The 22,539-nt window shown below is 38.6% G+C and overlaps 1 protein-coding gene across 7 annotated transcripts; it reads left to right on the top strand.

The window, feature by feature from the left end:
* The first annotated feature begins 342 nt into the window (after positions 1-342).
* Positions 343-22,311, top strand: BDKRB2 (bradykinin receptor B2). 7 transcript variants are annotated; one of them, XM_052694675.1, is made up of 4 exons: positions 393-603; positions 6,712-6,835; positions 16,288-16,352; positions 19,346-22,311. In XM_052694675.1, the coding sequence occupies exon 4, from the start codon at positions 19,348-19,350 to the stop codon at positions 20,491-20,493; it is 1,146 nt and encodes a 381-aa protein (XP_052550635.1). In that variant the 5' UTR covers positions 393-603; positions 6,712-6,835; positions 16,288-16,352; positions 19,346-19,347; the 3' UTR covers positions 20,494-22,311. The 7 variants fall into 7 exon arrangements, 5 of the variants coding, with proteins under 5 accessions (XP_052550635.1, XP_052550636.1, XP_052550637.1 ...); XM_052694677.1 differs by lacking the exon at positions 16,288-16,352 and adding an exon at positions 1,768-1,910 and having other exon boundaries at positions 394-603; positions 6,694-6,835; XM_052694674.1 differs by lacking the exon at positions 16,288-16,352 and adding an exon at positions 1,768-1,910 and having other exon boundaries at positions 394-603.
* Positions 22,312-22,539: the final 228 nt, after the last annotated feature.

Here is a 22,539-nt window from a genome sequence, read left to right on the forward strand (position 1 = left end):
TTCTATTCACAGCTAACTGAGTACAAATAGAGATTTCTGCTGAGGAAGAGCAATGCTTTTTGTTTTTGAGAAATATAAACACTAAATTTCTTCCCATGAAAAAGAAGAATGTAAGATCACAAATGTTATTTTCAGTTTTAAAGATTTGAATCTTGCAAGAAACTAGCTTGTTTAGCTCTTGGTTAAGTCTATCAGCAGTTAAAAATAAAATACACCATCACCTGAAATCAGGATTGAGGTTGTATGTGTGTATGCTCACACATGTACATGTTTGAGGCTCTTTGCAAACAAACATGGCTGTTTCATACACGCTCTGTGGGATGTCATTACTTCAACTTGATTTGTACTGTTTACCACCCCTAGTCAAATACAAGTGGTCTCATGCTGGTTACAGCAAACAAGCTGCACTCCTGGAATGAAATATAGTACAGCAGAAAGTCCAGGAATATGATGTCATTAACGGAGGGATGAGTCTGCTCTGTTCAGGGAGGGGCAGAAAATCAGAAGTTACACTCATTCATACAACAGACGGAGCATGGCTGCTCACTGAGAAGTGTTGCACTCACTTGTTTGTACTTCCTCAGTAGCAAATTTGCAGTCAAGGTACGTGCTTTCACTTCTTTTTCATATGAAAAGTTGTCATTATTTAAATTCAGTAGTTTGTTACCTTTTCGAAGCTGCTTCTTGAATTCTTAATATGTTTCTAGCTTAATTAGAAAAGAACTGGCATCATTAACATTCCAGGAACAGAGGAAGAAAATAATTATCACTGATGCAGCGTGCTAGGTTGGCAGATTTTGCAGAGGTGAAACATTTACAGCAAAAAAAAGCTTTATTTCAGTGTACTCAGGATGCCAAAGACACAGGGACTGTCGGGTATGGGCTACGTGAGGAAAATGATCTGTCTGGAGGGCACTCAGTGTGTTCCATTTGTTTTAGCTATGAAAGAACAGAAAGTACAAGCAGCTAACTTCATTTTCAGCTGAGAACTTACCTAACAAGAACCAGGGAAAAGGCACTGACAATTCTTTCTGTGTGCCCTCGGTGTTTTCTCACTGTTTATTGTTTTGATTGTCAACTTTGTGCCACAGTGTGGATTTGCTTGTACCTTATGCTGCTGACCTGTCTCATCTGTACTGACTGAATGGCAAAGACTAAACCTTCTGAGTTGCTTCTTGTGTAACAAAGAAAGGTTTCAGTTCACCTTTGAACAACTTTATTGATTTACTTCTGATATTTATATTAAAATGAAAAAAATACAGTGAAAGCAAGATTTATAAGATGCTTATAAACAGCTTAGAACTGGAATTGTAATTAGAATGGTATAAAAAAAGGACCAAATGTTGAAATATATGCTATTCATTTTCCATTACTCAGTATTGTAGGCAGTAGGCTGTGTATAGTAACAGTAATAACAAAATAGTTGTGCAGCCAAAATAGTTCAAAGTTTATCATTAGAATCCTTGGTTTTGATACGTCGTGTGTAATCATACAGATGCCATCTCCTAAGATTAGAATGTGTTTTTATCTTTAGCAGTTGTATATATTTTCTTAGAAAAGCTTGAACAGAGCTAGAAAATAGTATATTTCTTTTTATAGCAGAATCTCTAAATCTGAATTATCAGGATATTGTGTAATATCTGTCATACGGTTACAACCTTTTCTGCTTTTTTTTTCCTGGAAATTCACTGAGGAATTCTCATTGAAGAGAAGCATCTTTACACTTCAGAATCATTCAGAAACTTCTAAATGTATCTGTCTTTTCAGTCTGAAGAGAACAAACATAAAGAGAAGAGATAAGTGTACCTAAGTTAATAAAGATGATGGGATAGCCAGAGCAGAGACATCTCCAGAACACTTCTGTCAGGTTTTCCACTGAGCCCTGTACATGCTAGAACAAGATTAAGTGAGTAAGTCAGAGTTACCTGAACATTTTGTTCTGCCAACCCAGCAGAAAAGCCCAGCCTTTCCTCTCGAGTTAGAGCTTCTCAAATTAAAGATATCATATCTACTGTAGGCAAAAAAAAAAAATCTCAGAGCTGTATTCTCAGAGCAAGTGTTACCACGTTTAAAGTTCTTTTCCAGATAGAACACAAGACGAATTGGGAAGAATTTTAGCCTGTTAGTTATCAAGAAGCTAAAATTCAGTGCTTAGGAACAGGCAGTTTTAGATAATGTATTTCTTCCTGGAAAGAAGGAGGCAAAAGGCTTTTAGAAACCCAAACCCCACTGTTTTCACGGTAGAAAAAGTAGGAATAGAAAAGGAAGAGTAGGAAAAAAAAAATCTTACTGCAAATCCAGGAATAATGAACAGAGTTTTGCTTTCAAAACAAATACATTCCGTCCCTGTAACTAAGTCAGCCATAAATGTACACCTGAGCTCATTAGCAATGTTAATCAATATGAAATTTAAAAGAGAAAGAGAGAGAATAAATATCTTCTGTCAAAATGCCACTTAAAACCTGATTTTTCTTTAAAAGCTACGCATAAGCCAGGCTTGTTCTTTTGTCACCAATAGTTTTTAGAACCCTTCCTCCACTCTTGGATTTCCCCTGCCTTATCTAAACATTGGTCTCTCTTCCTTCTCGCATACTTCAAATTTAACACACGCACACATGAAACGTGTGCTCCTGCTCAGCAGATGTGAGACTGCTAACAAACAGTTAGCACTGTTTGTGGAGGCAGAAGCCATTCTTAGCCGATGCTCTACAGCTGGTGTGACTTTGGGTGCAGATACCTGAAGCCTCCAGCTTCTCCTTGCACAATGGATCTGCAGTGCAGTTGCTTTTCTGTTTCTTCTCCTTGTGCTGTTGTACAGCATTTCTGATCAGGGAAAGGTTAAACAAGTGACTTTTCTTGAAGTGAATCTATTTCCTGAGCTGGTGATACCGTTTCAGTTCTTGTGACATCTGCAAAAGAGTCACAACCTACAGGACTGCATTGGTAACAGCAGTGGGGCAGACGAGGGAGAGGTGAGGCAGTAATGCTTTAAAGTGAGATTGCCACATATATCTTCACCTTTTGAGAACAGAAAGCTGGATGAACCCCTCTCCTAGCACAGCTAAGGAAGAAGACATGCCTTGGTGAGCACTGTATAGAGAAGGGGTTTGGTTTGTCCAATAGAGACTGGTCTGAAATCACAATGATCAAATAGAAAAGTATGAGCCAGCAGTATGTGCTTGCTGCGTTGAAAGCCAATTGTATCCTGGGCATATCAAAACAGGGGTGGTAGAAAGGCAAAGGAGGGGATTGTCTCCCGCTCTGCCCATGTGAAGACCTGTTTGTAGTACTGTGTCCAGGCCTGGGGTCCCCAGCACAAAGAAAACATGGAGTTCTTGGTGTAGGTCCAGAGGACAGCTACAAGGATGATCAAAGGGCTGGAGAACCTCTCTTGTGTAAAAACTTTGAAAAGTTGGACTTAGTTTGGAGAAGAAAAGGCTCCAAGGAGACTTCATTGCAGCCTTCCAGTACTTGAAGAGAGCATATAATAAGAAGAGACTAACTTTACAAGAACAGAAGGAATGGTTTTAAACTGAAAGCAGGGAGATTTAAGTTAGTTGTTAGAAATAAAATTGTTACACAGAGGACTGGGGCAGTGACACAAGATGACCAGAGAGGCTGTGGGTATCCCATCTCCAGAGGTGTTCATGACCAGGTTGGATGGAGCCCTGGGCCCTGATCTGGTGGAGAGCAGCCAGCCCATGGCAAGGGGTGGAATTGAATTGTCTTTGATGTCTCTTCCAACCTATTCCATTCGCTGATTCTATAACATGGTACAGGCTCAGAGTACAGTTTCACACCAAACCCTGTTCAAACTGGAGCCCTCTGATCCAGCTCCCCATTAAGGGCTCTTGTAAGGGAAGAGTGAGAACTCTAAATCAGTATTGGAGGGAGGAGAGGGCATCTCTGTGGTGTGGCAGCCTGAAGACGGTGGGTACAACCACAGCAAGAAAACACAGAAGATAAGCAATGCAACAAGAACACTAAATACAGACACTGCGGGCTTCTGTCTTCCCACAGTTACACCTGCTAGCTATCACCACCACCACCAGGGGTGATACACCATTCACTTAGAAGCAGTACTACCATAGTGAGGCTGAAGAACATTGACCCTAGTTTAGTACCTCACTGCAAGCCCTAGCTAGACACCAGAGAACAGACACAAGGGAACAGAGACCATAAAGAAAAGGAAAAATAACACAAGGAACAAAGTTGCCTACTGAAAGCAAGCTGTCTCCATTCTGATGATAAGCAGCCCTCTGATGATAACAGCATTCAGACATTGTGGAAAATCAGATCCATTACAAACTGCTTCAGAACTCTGCAAATATGCTGAAGTGGTGGATTTTACTTCTTTTTGCTGCTGTGCTATACTTACCTCCCCTGGATATCAACTCTTCACATTGATTCAGCAGCTCTGGGCTTGTCTTTGTGATATCTGCAAATAATGAAGAACTTTCAGGTTTGCAGACCCTCCAGTGCTAAGCCTTGCACACTCAGGTATGCCAGCATGATGAGGGTGTTGCAAACAAAGCCAGGCTTCAAGCTCTTGAATTACCAGAGAGTGGAGCTTCCTAAATGCAGAAATCCATTTCTCACACTCATTATCTGCAATAAACTCAGCAATAAGGAGAGCAAGCTGTGGTTAGAGCTCAAGGTCATTTTGATATTAACAGGATCTACATGTGCATGCACAGAGGCAGAATTGGCTAAAGAGGGTTTTCCTCCTGCAGTCTTCCTGCAAGTTATTTGGGAGCTGCATCCCCATGACCCTGGAAGGGCTTTTTTCCTTGCAGCTGTATGATCTGCCAGCTGACTACTCAAAAGACTGCTGCTCTGGGGTCACAGGGCACGAAGGTCGCGCAGTAAACTGCTTGCAGACACCAGGCAGGCCAGTAAGCTGAGAGCAGTTCTTCAGGTCTCCTGAGCTTTGCTGCAAGCAGCTGTGAGGCTTTCATAATTCAAAGGTGGGACCTGATCCTTAAATTCAGAATCACAGAATACCCCAAGTTTGAGGGACCCACAAGGATCATTGAATCCAAATCCTGGCTCCATGCAGGAGGATGGAAATATTGAAAACGTTGTCACTAAGTTTGGCTCTTATATTCTCCAGCACTCTTTCCCTAAAATGGGTTATATTCTTCACTCTTTCTATTACATTTGGCTTCTGCTTAGACTATAGGCTCTTTGAGGCAAAACCTGCTTGTATTCTTGCAGGGCTCTTGCACATTGATTACCACTGAAGCACCAGGTCCCAATTTAACAGACAGGATGGTAATAGCATCATACTACAGGTTTTGCGCTGCCTGCCCCTTCCAGAACTGGGCACTGAAAATCACAAACCATTTTTCCCAAAGTAAACAGCAAAGCAGCAGGCAAATGGTTTGTGGAACTAAAAGTGATCATTAAATCTTTGTTTTTTGTGGGAATGTTCTCTCTTTTCTCTCTATGCAATCATGGAAATATAGATAAACACATGCACAGAGGTTATTAGCATTTTGTCAGAGAAGTAAAATGCATGCTCCTCTACAAAATCACTATACCCACCCAGCTCTCCTGTACACATTTCCATGCCATCCTCTGAAATGGGGCAACACATCTCAGGCTTTCTGACTCCAACACTTAGTTCCTGGTCCCCACATTTTAACTTGCTGCAAAAAATTATATATATATTGTCATTCATTTGTTATGTATCCATCTATTATGATTAACACTTGTATGTTTGTTTATTTTTTCTCCTTTGCTTAGGCAAGTATTATATTTTCTTTATTATAGTTAATGCTGAAATATCCAAGTAATGAGAATCTGGGAGTAACCCTCATGAGCAGATAAATTAATAAAAACTCTTATCTTCTTAAAAACCATTCTTGATAGAGATTTGCAGCAAGTAAAATAATTACATAATGAAAAAACCTACTGGCAGTTTACTGAAGAAGGGTGCTGGTTTAAAATTTGAGAGCTTCTTAAATAGTGCTTTAGTTAGTTTGTTTGTTTGTTTTCTTGGTGAGCTGCAAGTTCATTTTCAAAGTGATGCTATTCCAGCCTGGTTAAGCCTACATAACAAATCTGACAAGTAGGCAAATTGTGAATGGAGGGGATATTATTCACACTAGATCTGAATTTATAACAAATGTGCTTGTAAAAACACAGGTAGAGACATGTTGCATGAGGTATGGATTGCGTGCTCTCATATTCTACTTACATCATTTCTCTAAGAAACCCTTTTTTTCATTCAAAAGTCTTCTCATAGCCAAGAGATGTGTTTCCCAGAATTAAAAGGAAGGAGAAGTAACAAAGTAGAGTCAGTTTCGGGAAGGCGTTTCCTGCAATATTTTGGAAATGTCAGTCTTTTTCAGAAATGCAAGACAGCAATTTGTTTCCTTCCATAATAGACTTGGTCTACCAGTTGACATCCAAACCATGAACATGGTCTTGTGCTAGACACTGGGAATTTCATTCTTCTGCACTTGTATAAAAAAAAACAGGTATTATAACATTTTGAATAGAAATCCCAGGTAAAAACTCTTATTAATTTGGTGTATATTTGACTCAAGCAGAAATTCTTATTCATTCATTTTTTGCTTTCAAGCCCTTTTCTCTCTTGAGAGATTAAGCCCCTATTTCCCTTCTCGCCTTCTTTCCAGTGTTCCTTCCTTCCAATTAGTAATATTTCTCCAGTGTTTTCTTTAACAGTGTTATGTTCTCTTCCAGAACTCGCATCCCCTCATTTCCTCTCCATCTGTTCCTGGCCTGCCACGAGACTTTTCTGCCTGCTGCAGAGAGCTGCTGCATGCCACAGAGAGCTTTATATGCTACAGTGTCTGCAAAATTGGAGGTACCTGAGTTCAAACAGGATGTGATTAACCTAAATTAGAATGTTTTTCAAAATTAACTAAGCTGGTCAGAAGGTAGAAATTCTGTTTCACATAAAAGTTGGGAGGGGCAAAAGGAAGAAATTCCCATCTGGAATGAAAGGATCTTGAATTTTTTTTTGTAGCAGCAAGAAACCAAAGCATGTGCACTTGTTCAGGGGAAATCTGTCCAGGAATGGGCACCACAGAATTAAGAATTTTGAATGAGGCATCTTCCTTCTAAAGCAAGCGCCTGGTGGATACTACAGTTAGTTGGCCACTTTCATTCTCAATGTTTTTTTTTTTTGGAGTTGCTTCACTTTGTAAAGATAATAATTTGGATGGCCACAGAGATCAGGTCTTATACTGAGCCATGAGCTACTTGTCTGTAGCTCCTTCATTGTTCAGAATCAGAAACTACATCTCCAAAATCTTTCCTGTTATGTTTTCCCAACTCACTTGTGGAAAAAAAAAAAAAATTCTTTCAATTTTTTTTTTCTCAAGAAAAAAATTGGTTGTCCTTTTAATAGAAAAAGAAAATTTGCCTCCTCTGACATGTAGTAAAACATTTCATACAGAGCTGCAGTAAAGAATGAGGTATGGAAAGATGTGATCCATTAATTTTACCACTGTACAGACAGGACAGTACTTCTGATCTCATGTCATACCACATAGCTGCCCAGTGACAACCCAACACCATTTGACTGCACAAGCTTAGAAGGATCTCTCTTGCTAGCTGTGGGTACAAGAATTCTCTGACGGGGCTGTGGTATGTATTCAAAAAAGAACCTTTCAAACAAAATCCTCACTACGTTTTTGTTTTGGAACTCATAATATCAAAAGAGCAGATAGACAAGTTTTGGCAATCACCGGTGCTCAAAAACTGTGGTCACAGAGTGAAAAACAGATTTTCTCTATCAGGTTCCAAAGTCTCTGACATCTCCTGCTGCTAACAACAGAGGGCAATAAATTAGCACTCAGTTTAATTTCAGAACACTGGCGAAGAATGAAAAGGCAAAAATAAGATCATAATCCAAACGCTCGTTGTTGTATATTGGTGTTGTACATCACACCAGTCCTCAGCTGAAGAAGTATCCTGAGCCTTGCAGACCACACAGTGTTGAAAAACGCATGACTGCTTGTACAATCTAGTTAATCACCAAATACTTGTCAACATTTATTTGAATGCTTCATTCTGCATTTCCATAGAAATATCATACACTTCCACATAAAAATTGCCATTGGTGTTCTGCTATGTTTTCAGCAGGAAAACAAACTATGTTTGGGTGTGTAACAATTTTATCAGTGCTGACTTTCAAAATAACTGCAATGTAGTGTGAGGTTCACTGTAGTTATTCTCTCTCTCTCTCACACACATATTTTAAGTATATATATAGTTTTGAGCTTTCCTCTGCAATGTACTCAATGTGGTAATTTATATTCTGTTATCTAAAAACTTACTTTTTCCAATTGCAAATGCCTCGTACATTGGCTAAGGCAGGAACAGAGACAAAAAAATAATATGAAATGACTGCCATGGCTGCTCAGGTAACAGCAGAGGTGGGCAAGTTTGACCCAGGAAGAGCAAGACAAAATGACTTTCTGAAGTTTATCACTGAATTGAAAAAACTTACAGAGTTCTTTCTCCTTGACAAGGGAACTGTCTGATGCTTGGTTTGCAGAGAGTACAAAATGGAAAAGAAAATCAACCATTATATAGTTAATCATACTTTCCAGCCTATTCTGTAGTCTGAGCCCAATTTGATGTTTGGAAACTCTACCTTTATTGATGAGGATGTCCATATATTGTATGCTTTTTTGGGAGACATTAAGTGAACCAAAGGCATTTTGTTATTTCTAGCTTCTAGAAAAGACATATGCTGAGTGTGATACCTTCAGATATCTGCATGCTCAGACCCCACAGCATGCTGGCGAGGATAACTGTCTGTATCTGATGATGAAATCTTAGTTGCAGCAGCACAGTGTGTTGTAAAAATGTAGTAAAGCCTGATCAACTCAAAAGTAAAATCTACTGGAGATACTTAGCCTTTTCTCGAAAGTCATAGTTGTGAGAGTCATGCAGAAAATGCTGCATTATTGCAAATGCCATTAGTAACTATGTAAACATAATTGTAATTGGAGGCACTGGAGGCAAATCTGCTTTTTTGCCTAAATGGCTGTTAAAATGTTCCCTAGAAGCTAGAAGCAAAGTACTTTCAGGGCACAGAGCCATTCATTTGAAAGGCAAATCTCAACATTAAATAGTGCACAAAGGAAGCAGCATGAATAAACATTATTTGGCCATTAGACCTTCACATTTTACCTAGTCACAAGAACTTAGAGCCATACTCAGGAAAAAGAGCTGTTAGGAGAAAGGAATGGCTTTCCTTTGGCTTAAACAGGGCCAAAGAAGTGTAATGTCTACAAGTAATGTAGACTTGAAGAGGACATTCACATGCTCATCAATGAGGGAGCCTGAAGTGGAGTTTCCTAAGCTGCTGAGCAACACTTCTGTGCCTCCACTACAGCAAAGCAAGTAAAGGAGAATCAGTTGCTTCGCCTTCCTGGAAGCAAAAATACTTCAGAATTTACAGTTTTTTTCCTCTTACTATTCCACCTCAATTGCTGCATTCATAATGTCCAGTGCTTTCTTCAGGATATTCCCACTGTACATGGTAGAGAAGATACCAAGAAATTTATGCAACTTGCTATGCTTCGTCAGAGTTTTCCTGTTTTTCAGCCAAGTAAAAATAAGTATATGAAGGCAGGTTTGGTTTATTTTTCCTGTTATTTTGCCCATATGTACCTTTTTTTCCAGAGAAATCACATAAAAGTAAAAACAAAAACCTTTGCCTCTAGCTCATCTGCTTTAACTGTTGCCAAGATACCGCAGAGCTTTATATAGCATTCCTAGTGTCCCAAAAGACAAGCAGCAGGAATTTTCTTTCAAAACAAGACTAATTGTCTTTCAAAACAAGACTTATTGGACTTTGGACTAGTCCAAAGTCCAATACACTGAGAACCACATCAAACTTACTCATTTCAAATACAGAAAACTATTTTTCATATTTTAAGTATATTTTGTTGTTAAGCATAACTTTATGTTTCAATCATTTTTTCCACAAGAAATCAGCAGCTTCTCTTTTTCAGCTCTTAAAACCTGAACTGTTTTAACAGGCTAATTCCCAGGAGACTTTTCCTTCTCTTCTTTTGCTGTAATTTTGCATCTTATAGCCAGAATGCTCTATTTTATAGTCCCTATAATGCTCTGCTTAGCCTCAAAATTTGCCACTTTGTAGTAATATCATATGGCAAAGGTCACCAGCAGTGTCTGGAGTTATTTCAAGAACTCCAAGGTATCTTGCATGGCTCCAGAAGCACATATTTCTCAGAGGCCCTATCTCATATTCATTCCAAAATACCTGTACTGAAGCACTTGAATGGCCTCCCAAACACTTGGCTGCTGCTGTTCTTCAAAATAACTATTTTTTTTTTTATCTTATGCATCTCCAGTGCTATATTGACTTAATGTCTTTCCTAAAGTCTTATAAATCTCCCCTTCTCTGCATTTCTCCCTTTGATCACCTAAAGAGATAAGCGAAGGCAAATAAATATCTGAAAGGCAAATTTAACAGTACATACTTTAATACTACACAGATAACACACATTTGAAACAGGACTCGAACAGTCCACTGCATCACAAAACAGCCCATAAAAAGATGTGAGTGGGCACACATCAGCCCACAGCATCACCCCTCAACCTAGGCATCCAGGCTCCCTTCTACCCTCACTGTAAACCCTGTCAGTTAAAGTCAGCTTATCTCTACTTACTTTCCTGACTTTGAAGAGCCATAGCTCTGTCCAGATATTAGCAAAAAGCTTCTTTAGCAAAAGCCAGTTCATATGTTACTTTCCACAAAACGTCCATAGCTTCCTAAGGATGCTCAGTGAGCTTTACTTTTTTGACATTCTGCTTCTGTTTGTTGGCTAAATTCAAATGGAAATTCAATTATTAGTACAAGAAGCACAAGCTAAGAATCTTAGGATAATCCAAGTTGGAAGGCATCAAGGAAGTCTAACTTCTTGCCATAGTCTGGGCCAGTCGTTTGGTAAGATCATGTTACTCAAGGTTTCATCCTTTTGTACTTTAAAACTTCTGAGGATGATAAAGTTAAAACTGAGTAATGGCTGGAGAATCTTGAAGATCTTGTTCTTTTGATTTTAGGCCAGATTGTAATGTTAGAAATGACAATTTCTCATTTCAGATTAAATAAAACTATAGTAACAAAAAAGTACTTTCAGAATGGCAGCAACTTCAAACTAAGGTGCCATTCGAATCATTTGGAGCACATTCTACTTTTAGTAGAACCGTTTCTAAAATAGGTAGTAACAAATCAGGGGATGAACACCACCGCTATCTCTAGACCAAATCTATGTAACCCTAACCCAAATCTACATAGATTTCATAGCGAGATTGGCCCTTTTCCATACACAGTTACCCTTCCCACTGATTCAGTTCAGATTTTCCTCTTCCTACCAGCTCTTACAGAAGTCTAGCCATTTTGTTCTGCCATTCACTATCTCAGTTGTAGTTATTTTACACACAGATACCATATTCTATCAGAATTATTGGACTTATTGAATAGGATTTAGAAAGCACTGAAAAATAGCATCCCAAGTTATTTGGAGATGAAAAGTATGGGATTTTTCAGGAAAAGCATAATATAAAAATACTAGTATTGTGACTCCTTTTAAGATATCAATTTGGAAAAAGTAATATGTAAAGTGCTTTATCACACTGGATTGGGCTTCTGTTCTTACCACATCTTTCTTTAGTTGATTACAAGAGCAAGTATTGAAAATGTGTGCCTTCACATCCCACCCATGGGAAAGAATAAAAGCCTCTTTAGACCCATTGTTATTGAGATAATTGCTTTAACAGAATACGTATTTTTCCTTTTTTATCTAACATAATTGACCCTTAATGGTAACTGCAGTATAATGGCTGCTGTTCCATGGTGTGCTTCAAGTTTACACACTCTAAACTCCTCTTTTAAGAAGTAAAAACTTCATTTTTTGTTCACTGCCTTAATTTTCTAACAAACTGGTGACTTGATTCTCATTAAAAGGCCTTTCCTTCTACAAGGTTATTTTTGTCCCAGTCAAGTTCCTCAATCTGGTTCAACAGAAGCCTCATAAATCTGAACAGTAATTGTGAGAGTAGCCATAGGGTGGAAAGGAACAGCAGAGGAGAATGAAGAACAGGAACTGCTGTGCCAGCATTGCCACAGGAAGTATCTGCTGATCTACAATATCATGTGAGCTAAAGCCAAGTAAAGATTACTTTATACAAAGAGTGGAAATTAGAAATGAGTCATTGAGACGGTAAACGGAGAGAATAAATATCTTCATTGTGAAACTGAAGGTAAGAAACATTTTAAGAATTATTCAGGCGCTCCTTCTGCCTCTCCAAAATAACGAATACATTCTCAGTAAAGCAAAGTTAAAAAGGATATTCTGAGTAACTTTCAGAGTACATTTCGCAGTGGCCACATAATTATACATTTTTTATATTTGGACAAGGACACAAGTCAAATGCTTGCTAAGACCTATGAGAGGGAAACAACCAATCCCATTGCTCTTTGTCTGGATGGAAACAAGAAAGGTAATATACTGGGGACAGATGACAAGAATGATTTTTGTAACAGTGAAAGTTGAGAAAAAAGTTGAGTGAGCAGCTTTGAAAATAAGCCTAAAAGAGAAAGAACAGAAATCATAAAGAAAATGTCTTTCCCGTGTTTTTGTGAACAACAAATTCCAAAAATAAGACCCATCACAGAAGATGGTCTTGATCTTATGACACGTCTTTCAGTTCTTGCCAAAAAGCTTCTGTTTAGGCTATCCCATCAACTGTTCTTGAGGCCTACAGGACCTGCAGGCATGAAGATAAAGGATATGCATTGAAGTTGTTATGTCATAACCCCATAATTAATTGAGAAACAATAAAAATCTCTTTCCCCTGAAAAATTGTCCTGGAATGAAACCCTCTAAATGTGTTAAATTGAAACTTACATATCTTTGGCTGGCAAACATTTATGATCTGTCAGATGGTCTCAAATAAGGCAGTTAGAGGGAGTTTTGTCACATCTTATTTTCTTAAGTCAGTAATTTTAACATTATAGGCCTTTGAGAAAGCAGAAATAATACTTTAACTCAGCAGAAAACAGACTTTCTAGTAAGCACCATGCTGCAGAAAACCACCCTTACTTACAGCATCTCTTAAACTCTCATTTCAGTAACAGTAGATCCGTCAGGCAGGTGCCTTTTTTTCTTCTTATGGCTCTGACAGCTCCTCTGTCGCATTTATTGTAGTTTTTATAGCAGCATGAAGAAGCATGGCTCCTAGATTACTGGGCACCACTAAGGGACAGTTGGCTTCCCAAGCTGTCTTTAGGGATATTTAGGAGGACAAATCCTCACAAAACATAAATAGGATTGGAACAGCCTCAGGTCTGCACAGGATCAGAGATTTAGACTGGAAACTGTGTCAGGCCTTGGGTGTTTTGCTGTTTCTTTCTGCAGCTGATCTTTCTTCTAATAAAGCGCATCACAAAAGTCTCATATTTCAGAAGTGAGCAAATGCCCTTCTCAATTTGCAGCCACTCAAAACTAATTTTTTTCCTCCCAGATTTTCTGTTCTTCTGTAGTCACCTAATTGTGTATAAAGCTACATGTACATATGATGAGCCACCTACTGGCAGTACCTAAATCAGATAAACCCAAAATACTGTTATGGATGATTCCACACATACTTCAGTGTGGATTTCAGCTGGATGCTCTATCCAGCCTTCACAAAGCCTTTGTTCTGAGTCTGTATTGCTGAAATGAATTTTGGGTCTGGATACCTAATTCCCAGGCACATATACCACCAAATAGGTGTGTGACAGCAAGGGAGAGTCATTTCAGGGAATAGGAGAGGCATAAATTGATTCTATGTAATCACACAAAAATAAGTAATAAAACTTTACTGAAACAGCTTATAAGAGTTCTGAAATTGAGTAATCATCAGTAATATATCACTTTATTTCAGGGAACACAATCAGGATGCATGAATAGACTTCTGCAATAGCATTTGTCCACAAAATGAAACATGCTGTTTCATTTTAATTGAATACTCTTTCTCTAAGTTCAGTGCATGTATTCCATTAACTTAATATGGGAAGAAAAATGAGTATCAGCCATATGCTGATGAAAAAATAAAAAAGAGAAAAAGAAAAAGGCTCCTAATGTTATGGTTTTGGTGTAATGATTCCAGGCTGCCTGTCATCTTCCCTGAATGTCCTGCCTGCATGAACTCCTGCACCATGCCCTTCCTGACACACCAACACCCTGTTTGCCTGTCCTCTTTGCCCATCCTGTTTGCCTGAACCATTCTATCATTTTTGAAAGGTCACGGAGAACAGGAGAGGTGCCTGAGGATCAGAGGAAAGCCAAAGTCACTGCAGTCTTCAAAAAGGGCAAGAAGGATGAGCTGGGAAACTACAGGCTAGCCAGCCTCACCTCCATCCCTGAGAATGTGATGGAGCAGCTTATTCTGGATGTCATCACCAAGCAAATGGAAGAGAAGAAGGTTATCAGGAGTAGTCAGCATGGATTCACAAGGGGTAGCAGGTAGCTTTCTGTGACATCATGATCAGCTGGGTAGGTGAGGGAAGAACAGTGGATGTTGTGTACCTTGATGTCAGCAAGACTTTAGACACTGTCTCCATACATCCTCATGGGTAAGCTCAGGAAATGTGGGATAGACAACTCGACAGTGGACTGAGAACTGGCTGACTGGCATAGTTCAGAGAGCTGTGATCAGCAGCAGAGAGTTTAGTTGGAGGCCTGTAGCTAGTGGTGTTCCCTAGGGGTTGGTGCTGGGTTCAGTCTTGTTCATCAATATCTTCATCAGTGATCTGCATGAAGAGATAAAGTGCACCTTTAGCAATTTTGCAGATGATTCTAAACTGGGAAGAGTGGCTGAGTGCATCCGGCACGTTGAAGGAGGTGATCTTCCCCCTCTACTAAGACTGTACGTCTGAAGTACTGTGTCCAATTCTGTGCTTCTCGTTTCAAGAAAAGACAGGGAACCTCCGGAGAGAGTCCAGTGGAGGGCCACGAAGATGATGATGGGCCTGATGCATCTCCCTTTTGAGGAAAGGCTGAGAGGCCTGGAGAAGAGCAGACTGAGAGAGGACATTATCAATGTTTATAAGTATCTAAAGGTCAGGAGCTGCAGGGTTAGACTAGATGTTCCCCAGAGATCACTTCCAACAACTACAACTCTGTGATTCTGTGAAGATGCTGGCAACAAAACTCTCCTGCTGTATTTGCATTTTAAACAGACAGAAGGAATAAATCAATAAGCCAGTTTCAACTTCTTACCACTGATTTGATTTTTTTTTTAGTTTTTTTAAAGCTTTTGTGTAGACTTATGTCCTTCTTTATGTAATACAAAGATAAGAAGCAGTAATTTGTGTATAAGATGACTTAATTTTGTTTCTCTAAGCAAACAAAACATACAAAAATAATATTTATATTTCAGCCTTTTCCAGTTTTAAAAATATGTGGTATCACTATCATTTATGTTGATGCTAATAAATAAGACCAAGAATAACTAAGACCTCAATCCAAGTGCCTGGATATATATAAACATTGAACAAAACAGTTCTTGAGCTGGGCAGCACAGAATGTGGTGATTAGAGAGTTTATTCTATCATCTAGGGGGAGGGAATGTTCAAAGGTTTGCTTTGAATAAAATTGAATCAAACCTCCCTTCATCTTTCTGGTAGATTAGAAGCCTTACACTGCTCAGAGAAATAGGCATGTCTTAAGAGGCAGAGCGTGGACACAGTATGACACAGTGGGAGAGTGGTGTAGTGGCTCCTTGCACTTATTCCAAAGTGACACGACAATGGTTAGCTAACCCTGATCCCAAAAAGAAGAGGAAAGGAGAAATTTTTCATGTCTGTGAAAAGCTGACAAACTATAAACCCAGGACAACAGCAACAGGACAACAACAAGCATTCAGGGTGAAGACATTGGTAGAAATATAATTGCAAGGATGCTCAGGTCTTGTTTAGTTTTAAGCTGTATCTACAATTGCTTATGGGCAAAATAAGGGCTGTTTATTGTAGGAGACCATAAATTAGAAATGGAAGTGTGGAGGCCTGCAGTGACTCATTTCAGCCCTAAGATCCTAGGTGATGTCATTTATGGACAATTTGATCATACCAGGATGTGGCTATAATTTACAAATAAGAGAAAGCGTAAACTTTCAGAACCTGAAATATTACATCATGCTTGTAATTCCAGTACTTTTGTAATCGGAAATATTGCCATGGGCTAAACAGTCTTGCCTCAAGGAATGTTTATGCTATTTTTTTTTTGTAAGTGTAATTCAAACATCTCATCATTAAATTGGATACCAAGAAGAAAAAGTTCATAAACTAACAAACAGTGAGTATTCTGCCTAAATTTAAGACTGATAGTCTTCTTCCCCCCTTTTTTGGTCACCAATACCCTTACTTACATAATAGTTTACACTTAGGTTTCCCAATCCTTGAGAAACAAGCAGCCAAGAAGGTTGAGGTCATATGGCAACAGTTTCTGCTTTATCCTGTGCTCTTGCAGATTATTTTTCACTGTATCTCAGCACGTGAGCAAATACTTAGCATAGTATAATAAAAGTTTAACACCACTTTCAGAGATACCCAAATCTGATTGTGAAAAACGTTCACTTGATGCAGCATGGGCATTTCTCCATTTGGAGAAGAAAATGTCTCAGCTTTTCTGGAACTCATTCATATCCATTAGCACTATTAACTGAGTTCTGAGATATTTCTTCCAGTCCAAAATGAGACATTGAAACTGCTTTGCATTGTGCACACAGTGTCTTTGTGAGGGGATTACACTTATTTTCACTGGCCTGAGATAAGACTATGGCAAATCAATCTCTTTTCTAAATTGTGGTTGCATAAATCATAACATATTCAGTAAGCACATGGTTTACATGACTTTCCCGTGCTGCAGAGAATAGCCCCAGGCAATTGTTTAAGTAGGACATGTAATGATGATTACCAAATTTTACACCGTTTACACCATCATTTCTAACAATGTTTTACATCAGGGCCTGAGCTAAGGACCAAGGAGACAGATAAGCCAGGAGCCACACAGCATGAGCCTTGGTCACATTCTAACTAGGTCCTGAAGTCTGTTCCTAGACCACAGCAATGACACAGAAGTAACTTATTTTAAACAATTCTCAGTCTTTCTATAGCACAATCGTTTAAAAGGTGAATTAAAGGAAAGATATCATCGACCAGTGGGCAGTTTTTGTGCTTCCGTTTGCTGTAAAATTAATTCCTGGTTCTCGCTTTCCTATTAGTCATAATTATGAGAAAGAGGCATAGAAATTGCCAACAGTATCATAGCCTTTATGACTTTGAATTACTAATGAATGCCTTATTAAGTATCTGCAGATACTCAACCTCAAAGAATTTCATAGTGCACTTAATTCTTGCTGCTGCCTGCTCCCGGCAGAAACAACAGCTTCTGCTTACAGCATCGCCCAACAGAACTTCTGTTCTCAGATGACCTTCTGTTGGTCCATTAGCGTTTTACTTCCTAAACACTGTTAGAGCATGAAGTGCCAGGAAAAAGGGCTACAAAGAGGGTTAAAGGTCTAGAGGGCAAGATGTGTAACAAGCGGCTGCGGCCCCTTGGCTCGTTCAACCCGGAGCAGAGGGGGCTGTGAGGAAGCTTATGGCGACCTGCAGCTCCTCCCAGGGACTGGCAGAGCAGTGCTGTGCTTTGCTCTATGTTCTCAGTCTCACTTGTTTTATCCAGTTGACCTATACTGCCTGACACTTGTGTTGTAAATTTTATGGCAGAGAGTTTTTGTTATACTTAATGCAGCCTTGATCTTTGCATTTGATTCCCAAGCACTACAGTACTTAATTAAAATGAATACGCAAAATACGGTCATCATTTTTCAGCAGTTCTTCATCTTAGAGCTGAATGTCAACATGCATTCTTAGCATTGACTTTTACCAACCAGCTAGTGTGGTAACCAGAACATGAATGAGAACTTTATCCTTCCAGGAATTATAGATGTTTTTCACTGCCAAGTTACCAGATGAGTCAGAAAAATGTTTTAGTTAAAAATACATCTGAAAAGCTTCCAATGAAACCACAATATTATCAGAGGCATTTTAAAGACCTGGAATAAAACAAACAATATTGTTGTCACCTAGTTCAGATAACTATGCATACAGGCCTGGATTCTTATATTTGGGCATTCAGTCTCAGGAACATAGGAATAATTGCCACAGCTAACATTTTAACAGCTCCAAGTGGATTCTGGATATTAAACTGTTTGATGCTAGTGACATATTTAAACACGTATCTTTACGTGTTTAAATAATCATAAATCTTTAAGATTTATGTCCTTAAATAATTCCCTATAAGACCCTATGCTGTTCTGAATGTTTACAATACAGCACCTGGTTTTCACATTCTGCTCTTACAACTCAAATTAACTCACTGGAGCTTCACTGCAGACAGGTACTAGAATCAGAATATCCCAAGTTAGAAGGGATCCATAAGGATCAAGTCCAATTCCTAAGGTCTTTGCTTACATGATGGCGACTATCTTTGCCAATCTGTCAACCCACCTGCTATGGATCAACTAAACCTAGATTCCCTTCCAAAGGTTGTACCATTCATCTCTTCTGTGATTTGAAGGAGATGGTAACACAAGTACAGAAATGCGCAGGTGATTCCAGTGAGTTGACAAAACCACACTGCTTCCGAACACTAATCCTCACTCCTGCTGCATTCTCAGTGCAAACTAGACCTGCAAACTAAATTGCTGTGAGAGGAGATTTTGACAAAAATAAGGAGCTGTGTGGAGAGGAAACACTATTGAATTCCATCAGTTCTAGTTTTACAGAAGGAAGAAAATGTTGAGAGACATGCCAGCTGAAAGCATGAGTCTCACAGTGATGCATCTTACTTTGGGAGACTATGAATATTGATACACAAAGATAAGAAAAGAAAGTAATCATTACCCTTATCAAAGAATTCGAAAGAAAAAGAAAAAAAAAAAAGGAAGAAAAGGAAAACAAAACAAGTAAGCTTGCTGTTTTATTTTATTCACTTACTAGTGAACAAAGGCCAGCAAATGTTCTTTGCCAGCTTCAGTTAACCTGCTTATTACAGTGATGGCTGTTGCTTTGCACCCTTAAAATTGTTCCACACATGCGGTCCATGGCAGTTTACTCTGTGAAACCCTCTGCAAGCAAGCAAGGTGACTACAGAAAAGCAACCCAGAGAATCCTAAGTATATTCTTAAGACAGTGGGAAAAGCAGAGCCAGCTTTTCTTCTTGTCTTTTGCAGCAATGAGCTAGCAATCTCATTTTACCTTTTTTTTTCTTTTTTCTCTGCACAGAAATGGTTACCATCACACCTGAAAACACTGTGCAACTTTACAATGTTGTGGCCACACAGGAGTTTACAATCAGTCCAGCAGGTTTCCACAACAATTCAAGTGTGCATCAAATGAATGAATATGAATGTATTAATCCAGATGCATGGAAATGGCTACAGACTTATCAGCCTGGATTCCTTTGGATTATATTTATTCTGGGAACAATAGAAAATGCCTTTGTCCTTATCGTCCTGTGCTTCCACAAGAGTCGCTGCTCTGTGGCTGAAATTTACCTAGCAAATATGGCATTTGCTGATCTAATGTTTGTCTGTTCTTTACCTTTCTGGGCCATTAATATTTCTAATAATTTTCAGTGGACTTTTGGCCTGTTCCTCTGTAAAGCTGTCAACACAATCAGCTACATGAACTCTTACTCTAGCATTTATTTTCTGACATTAGTGAGCATCGATCGCTATCTGGCCTTGGTAAAAACCATGTCTCTGGGACGGATGCGGCGAACAGCCTGTGCCAAGTGGAACAGCTTTATAATCTGGGTGTGTGCACTGCTCATATGCTCACCTACAATGGTGTTCCGAAACTTACAGTATTTCAAAGAGTACAACATCACAGCCTGCTTTCTTGATTATCCAAACCCCTACTGGCACCCTGCAAACAATTGCCTGCTGAATACTGTGGGCTTCATGATCCCACTCTGTGTAATTACCTATTGCACCGCTCAGATCACCAAGGCCTTACAGAGTAATAAGTTACAAAAACTCAAGTTAATCCAGACAGAGAGGAAAGCCACCTTGCTGGTCCTTGCTGTGCTCTTGCTGTTTGTCATTTGCTGGCTTCCATTCCAAATCAGCACCTTCATCGACACAGTCTGCCAACTAGCAGGGAATTTGAAATGCCTTGAAGAAATCAATGATATTGTGACCCAGATGGCAATGTACTGCGCCTATAGCAACAGTTGCTTGAACCCAGTCCTGTACGTTATTGTTGGGAAACACTTCCAGAAGAAGGCAGTGGAATTCTACAAGGACTTGATCCCACAAAGGTGCAGAAAATCACAGTCTGTGAAGACAGAAAACTCCCTGGACACTTTACGAACTTCCATTTCAAGTGAATATCTAAGGAAAAAATCTGTTTTGCCATTATCACAATAGCACAGTTCATAATGGGAAAAAAAAACAACACTTTTGATCTATCATTCTCCACTAATATGCATCTGCTATGAGTCAGCAGAATGAACACGTAGCAACATTCATCATTTGAGGGAAAGCAATGGTTTGATCTTAAAATCAAACCCAATACAGTGAATTGCTTCTAATATTACTGGTCATTTTTCTAACTGAATCATTCTTTGTAGCATATTTACATTTTCATGGCTGAATTATAGTGTTTTGCATGTATCATTTGAAATGATTGTATTTCTGTGGAATATAAGTGTCAGAATGCACATAGAGTTCTCTGAATAGAGTCCCAGTCTGGAAGCTATTGTAAGGGCCATGCAACTACTTATGGTACCTGTACCCTTGGATAGAGTACATTTTTTGATAGGATGGAGTTGTATTTATGTAAGTTTAAATGAATCCATCAAGACTATTATTGAAATGGATTTTCAAACATGGTCATCTTCTGGGCTTTTTTCTGCTTTGAAGTAATTTTATTTACTTGATTTACAAGCTGGGCCTTCTTGCAAATGCTGTGACTGCTGAGGGCTGATTTACTTCTGCCTGTATGTATGCATAGTTCAGAAAAGGCAGTGCAGTAAAGAAAGAAAGGCTGCAGCCAACCTCATGAAGGCAGTGGAGTTTTCTTTGTAGCAGGAGAATCTTTACTCCTGCAATGAGGTAAAGCATTCACTATAGAGAGCTCTTTAGAGTTAATGTTATTCACATTTATACCTATCCTACAGATCAGAAACATGTTTTTGAATATTCACAAAGCATAATTAATATTTGCAATATTATTTAATGGAAACAAATGCTCAGTGCAATGGGCACAATCTCACAAGAAGAAAAATATAGAGAAGAGCATCACCTCACTGACTTAGAAAGATGACTGAAGCTAATAGGGGTCTTGAATGCTAGGAATACTCCAAATATAGCATTTTCCAGCTCTAATACTACCTAAATTTTATTTACGAAGTTAGTCTAACTGATTAAAATAACAAAATAAAATATAACATGAGTTATAACAAAATAACAATTCATAAATTAGACAATTTAAAAATGAAAGAATTTTACACAGAAGAAGCTCAGTGTCCTTAATAGCCAGTAAGAACTTTTATTTCTAAGAACCTAGATCTAAAACCGAATTGGTGACGATCTAAAAGCTTCTGAAATCAACAGAGCCTTCCTGTTCCTTTCAAAGCACTTGAAGTTGGAATTTTAATTTAAGTGCTTAAAACTCTGAAGAAATAGAGTTTTGAGACATCAGTAAACTCGAAATGCTAATGTGTGACCTTTATTCATAAGAACTAGAATGGAGTAATAAAGTTCCATTCCAGCTAGGAAATCTGTATTTAATCTTCAAGTAACTGAACTAAAGAAACACTCTTAAAGTCTGTGAATGTGCTATATAAACTACAGGATTTAGATGGCTGCAGATAATTTATAAACAATTTCTATAGGTTTCATTTAAACACACGTTATAATTCTATGTTATAAATATTTCTACTGTTTTTCTATATATTGTCCCAGATGCCTGTGATGAAACACTGCAAGTCTTACTGTTATCTCCAATGTTACCAGTATCGTCTTGTTCAGGAGCATGCTGTTCACACAACCTTTAAGTGAAACCATACAGAGGTTATGGGGACAATGGAAGAGAATTTTGAGTATTTGGTACTGACAAGTGAAATATGAAAATATTATGACATGTAAAGAATATGACATTAATTTAATGTAAATAAATAGATGTGTTATTTTGCTATACAGTAAATAGATACAACAGAAAATAAACTACCTTAAGATATGAAATGTGATGGTGTTTTGTTCTCTAGCTTGAGTTCACTTACTTAGGAGGGACTTGTCCGAAGTGCAACTCTTACGGATATTTTCCTTCTTTCACTTCCTGTTGTACCAAGAGAAAGCAAGTTGAAAGAATAGAATTTTAGGTACTTTAAAATGTTTGAGTCAGTTTTCTTTTGGGTCAGCCCATTTCTGAATGGTGCTGAACACCCTCAATTGCTTTTGAAGTTAAAAGAT

Source organism: Tympanuchus pallidicinctus, unplaced genomic scaffold (assembly GCF_026119805.1).
Source record: "Tympanuchus pallidicinctus isolate F22 unplaced genomic scaffold, pur_lepc_1.0 scaffold3, whole genome shotgun sequence".
NCBI classification, from domain to species: domain Eukaryota; kingdom Metazoa; phylum Chordata; class Aves; order Galliformes; family Phasianidae; genus Tympanuchus; species Tympanuchus pallidicinctus.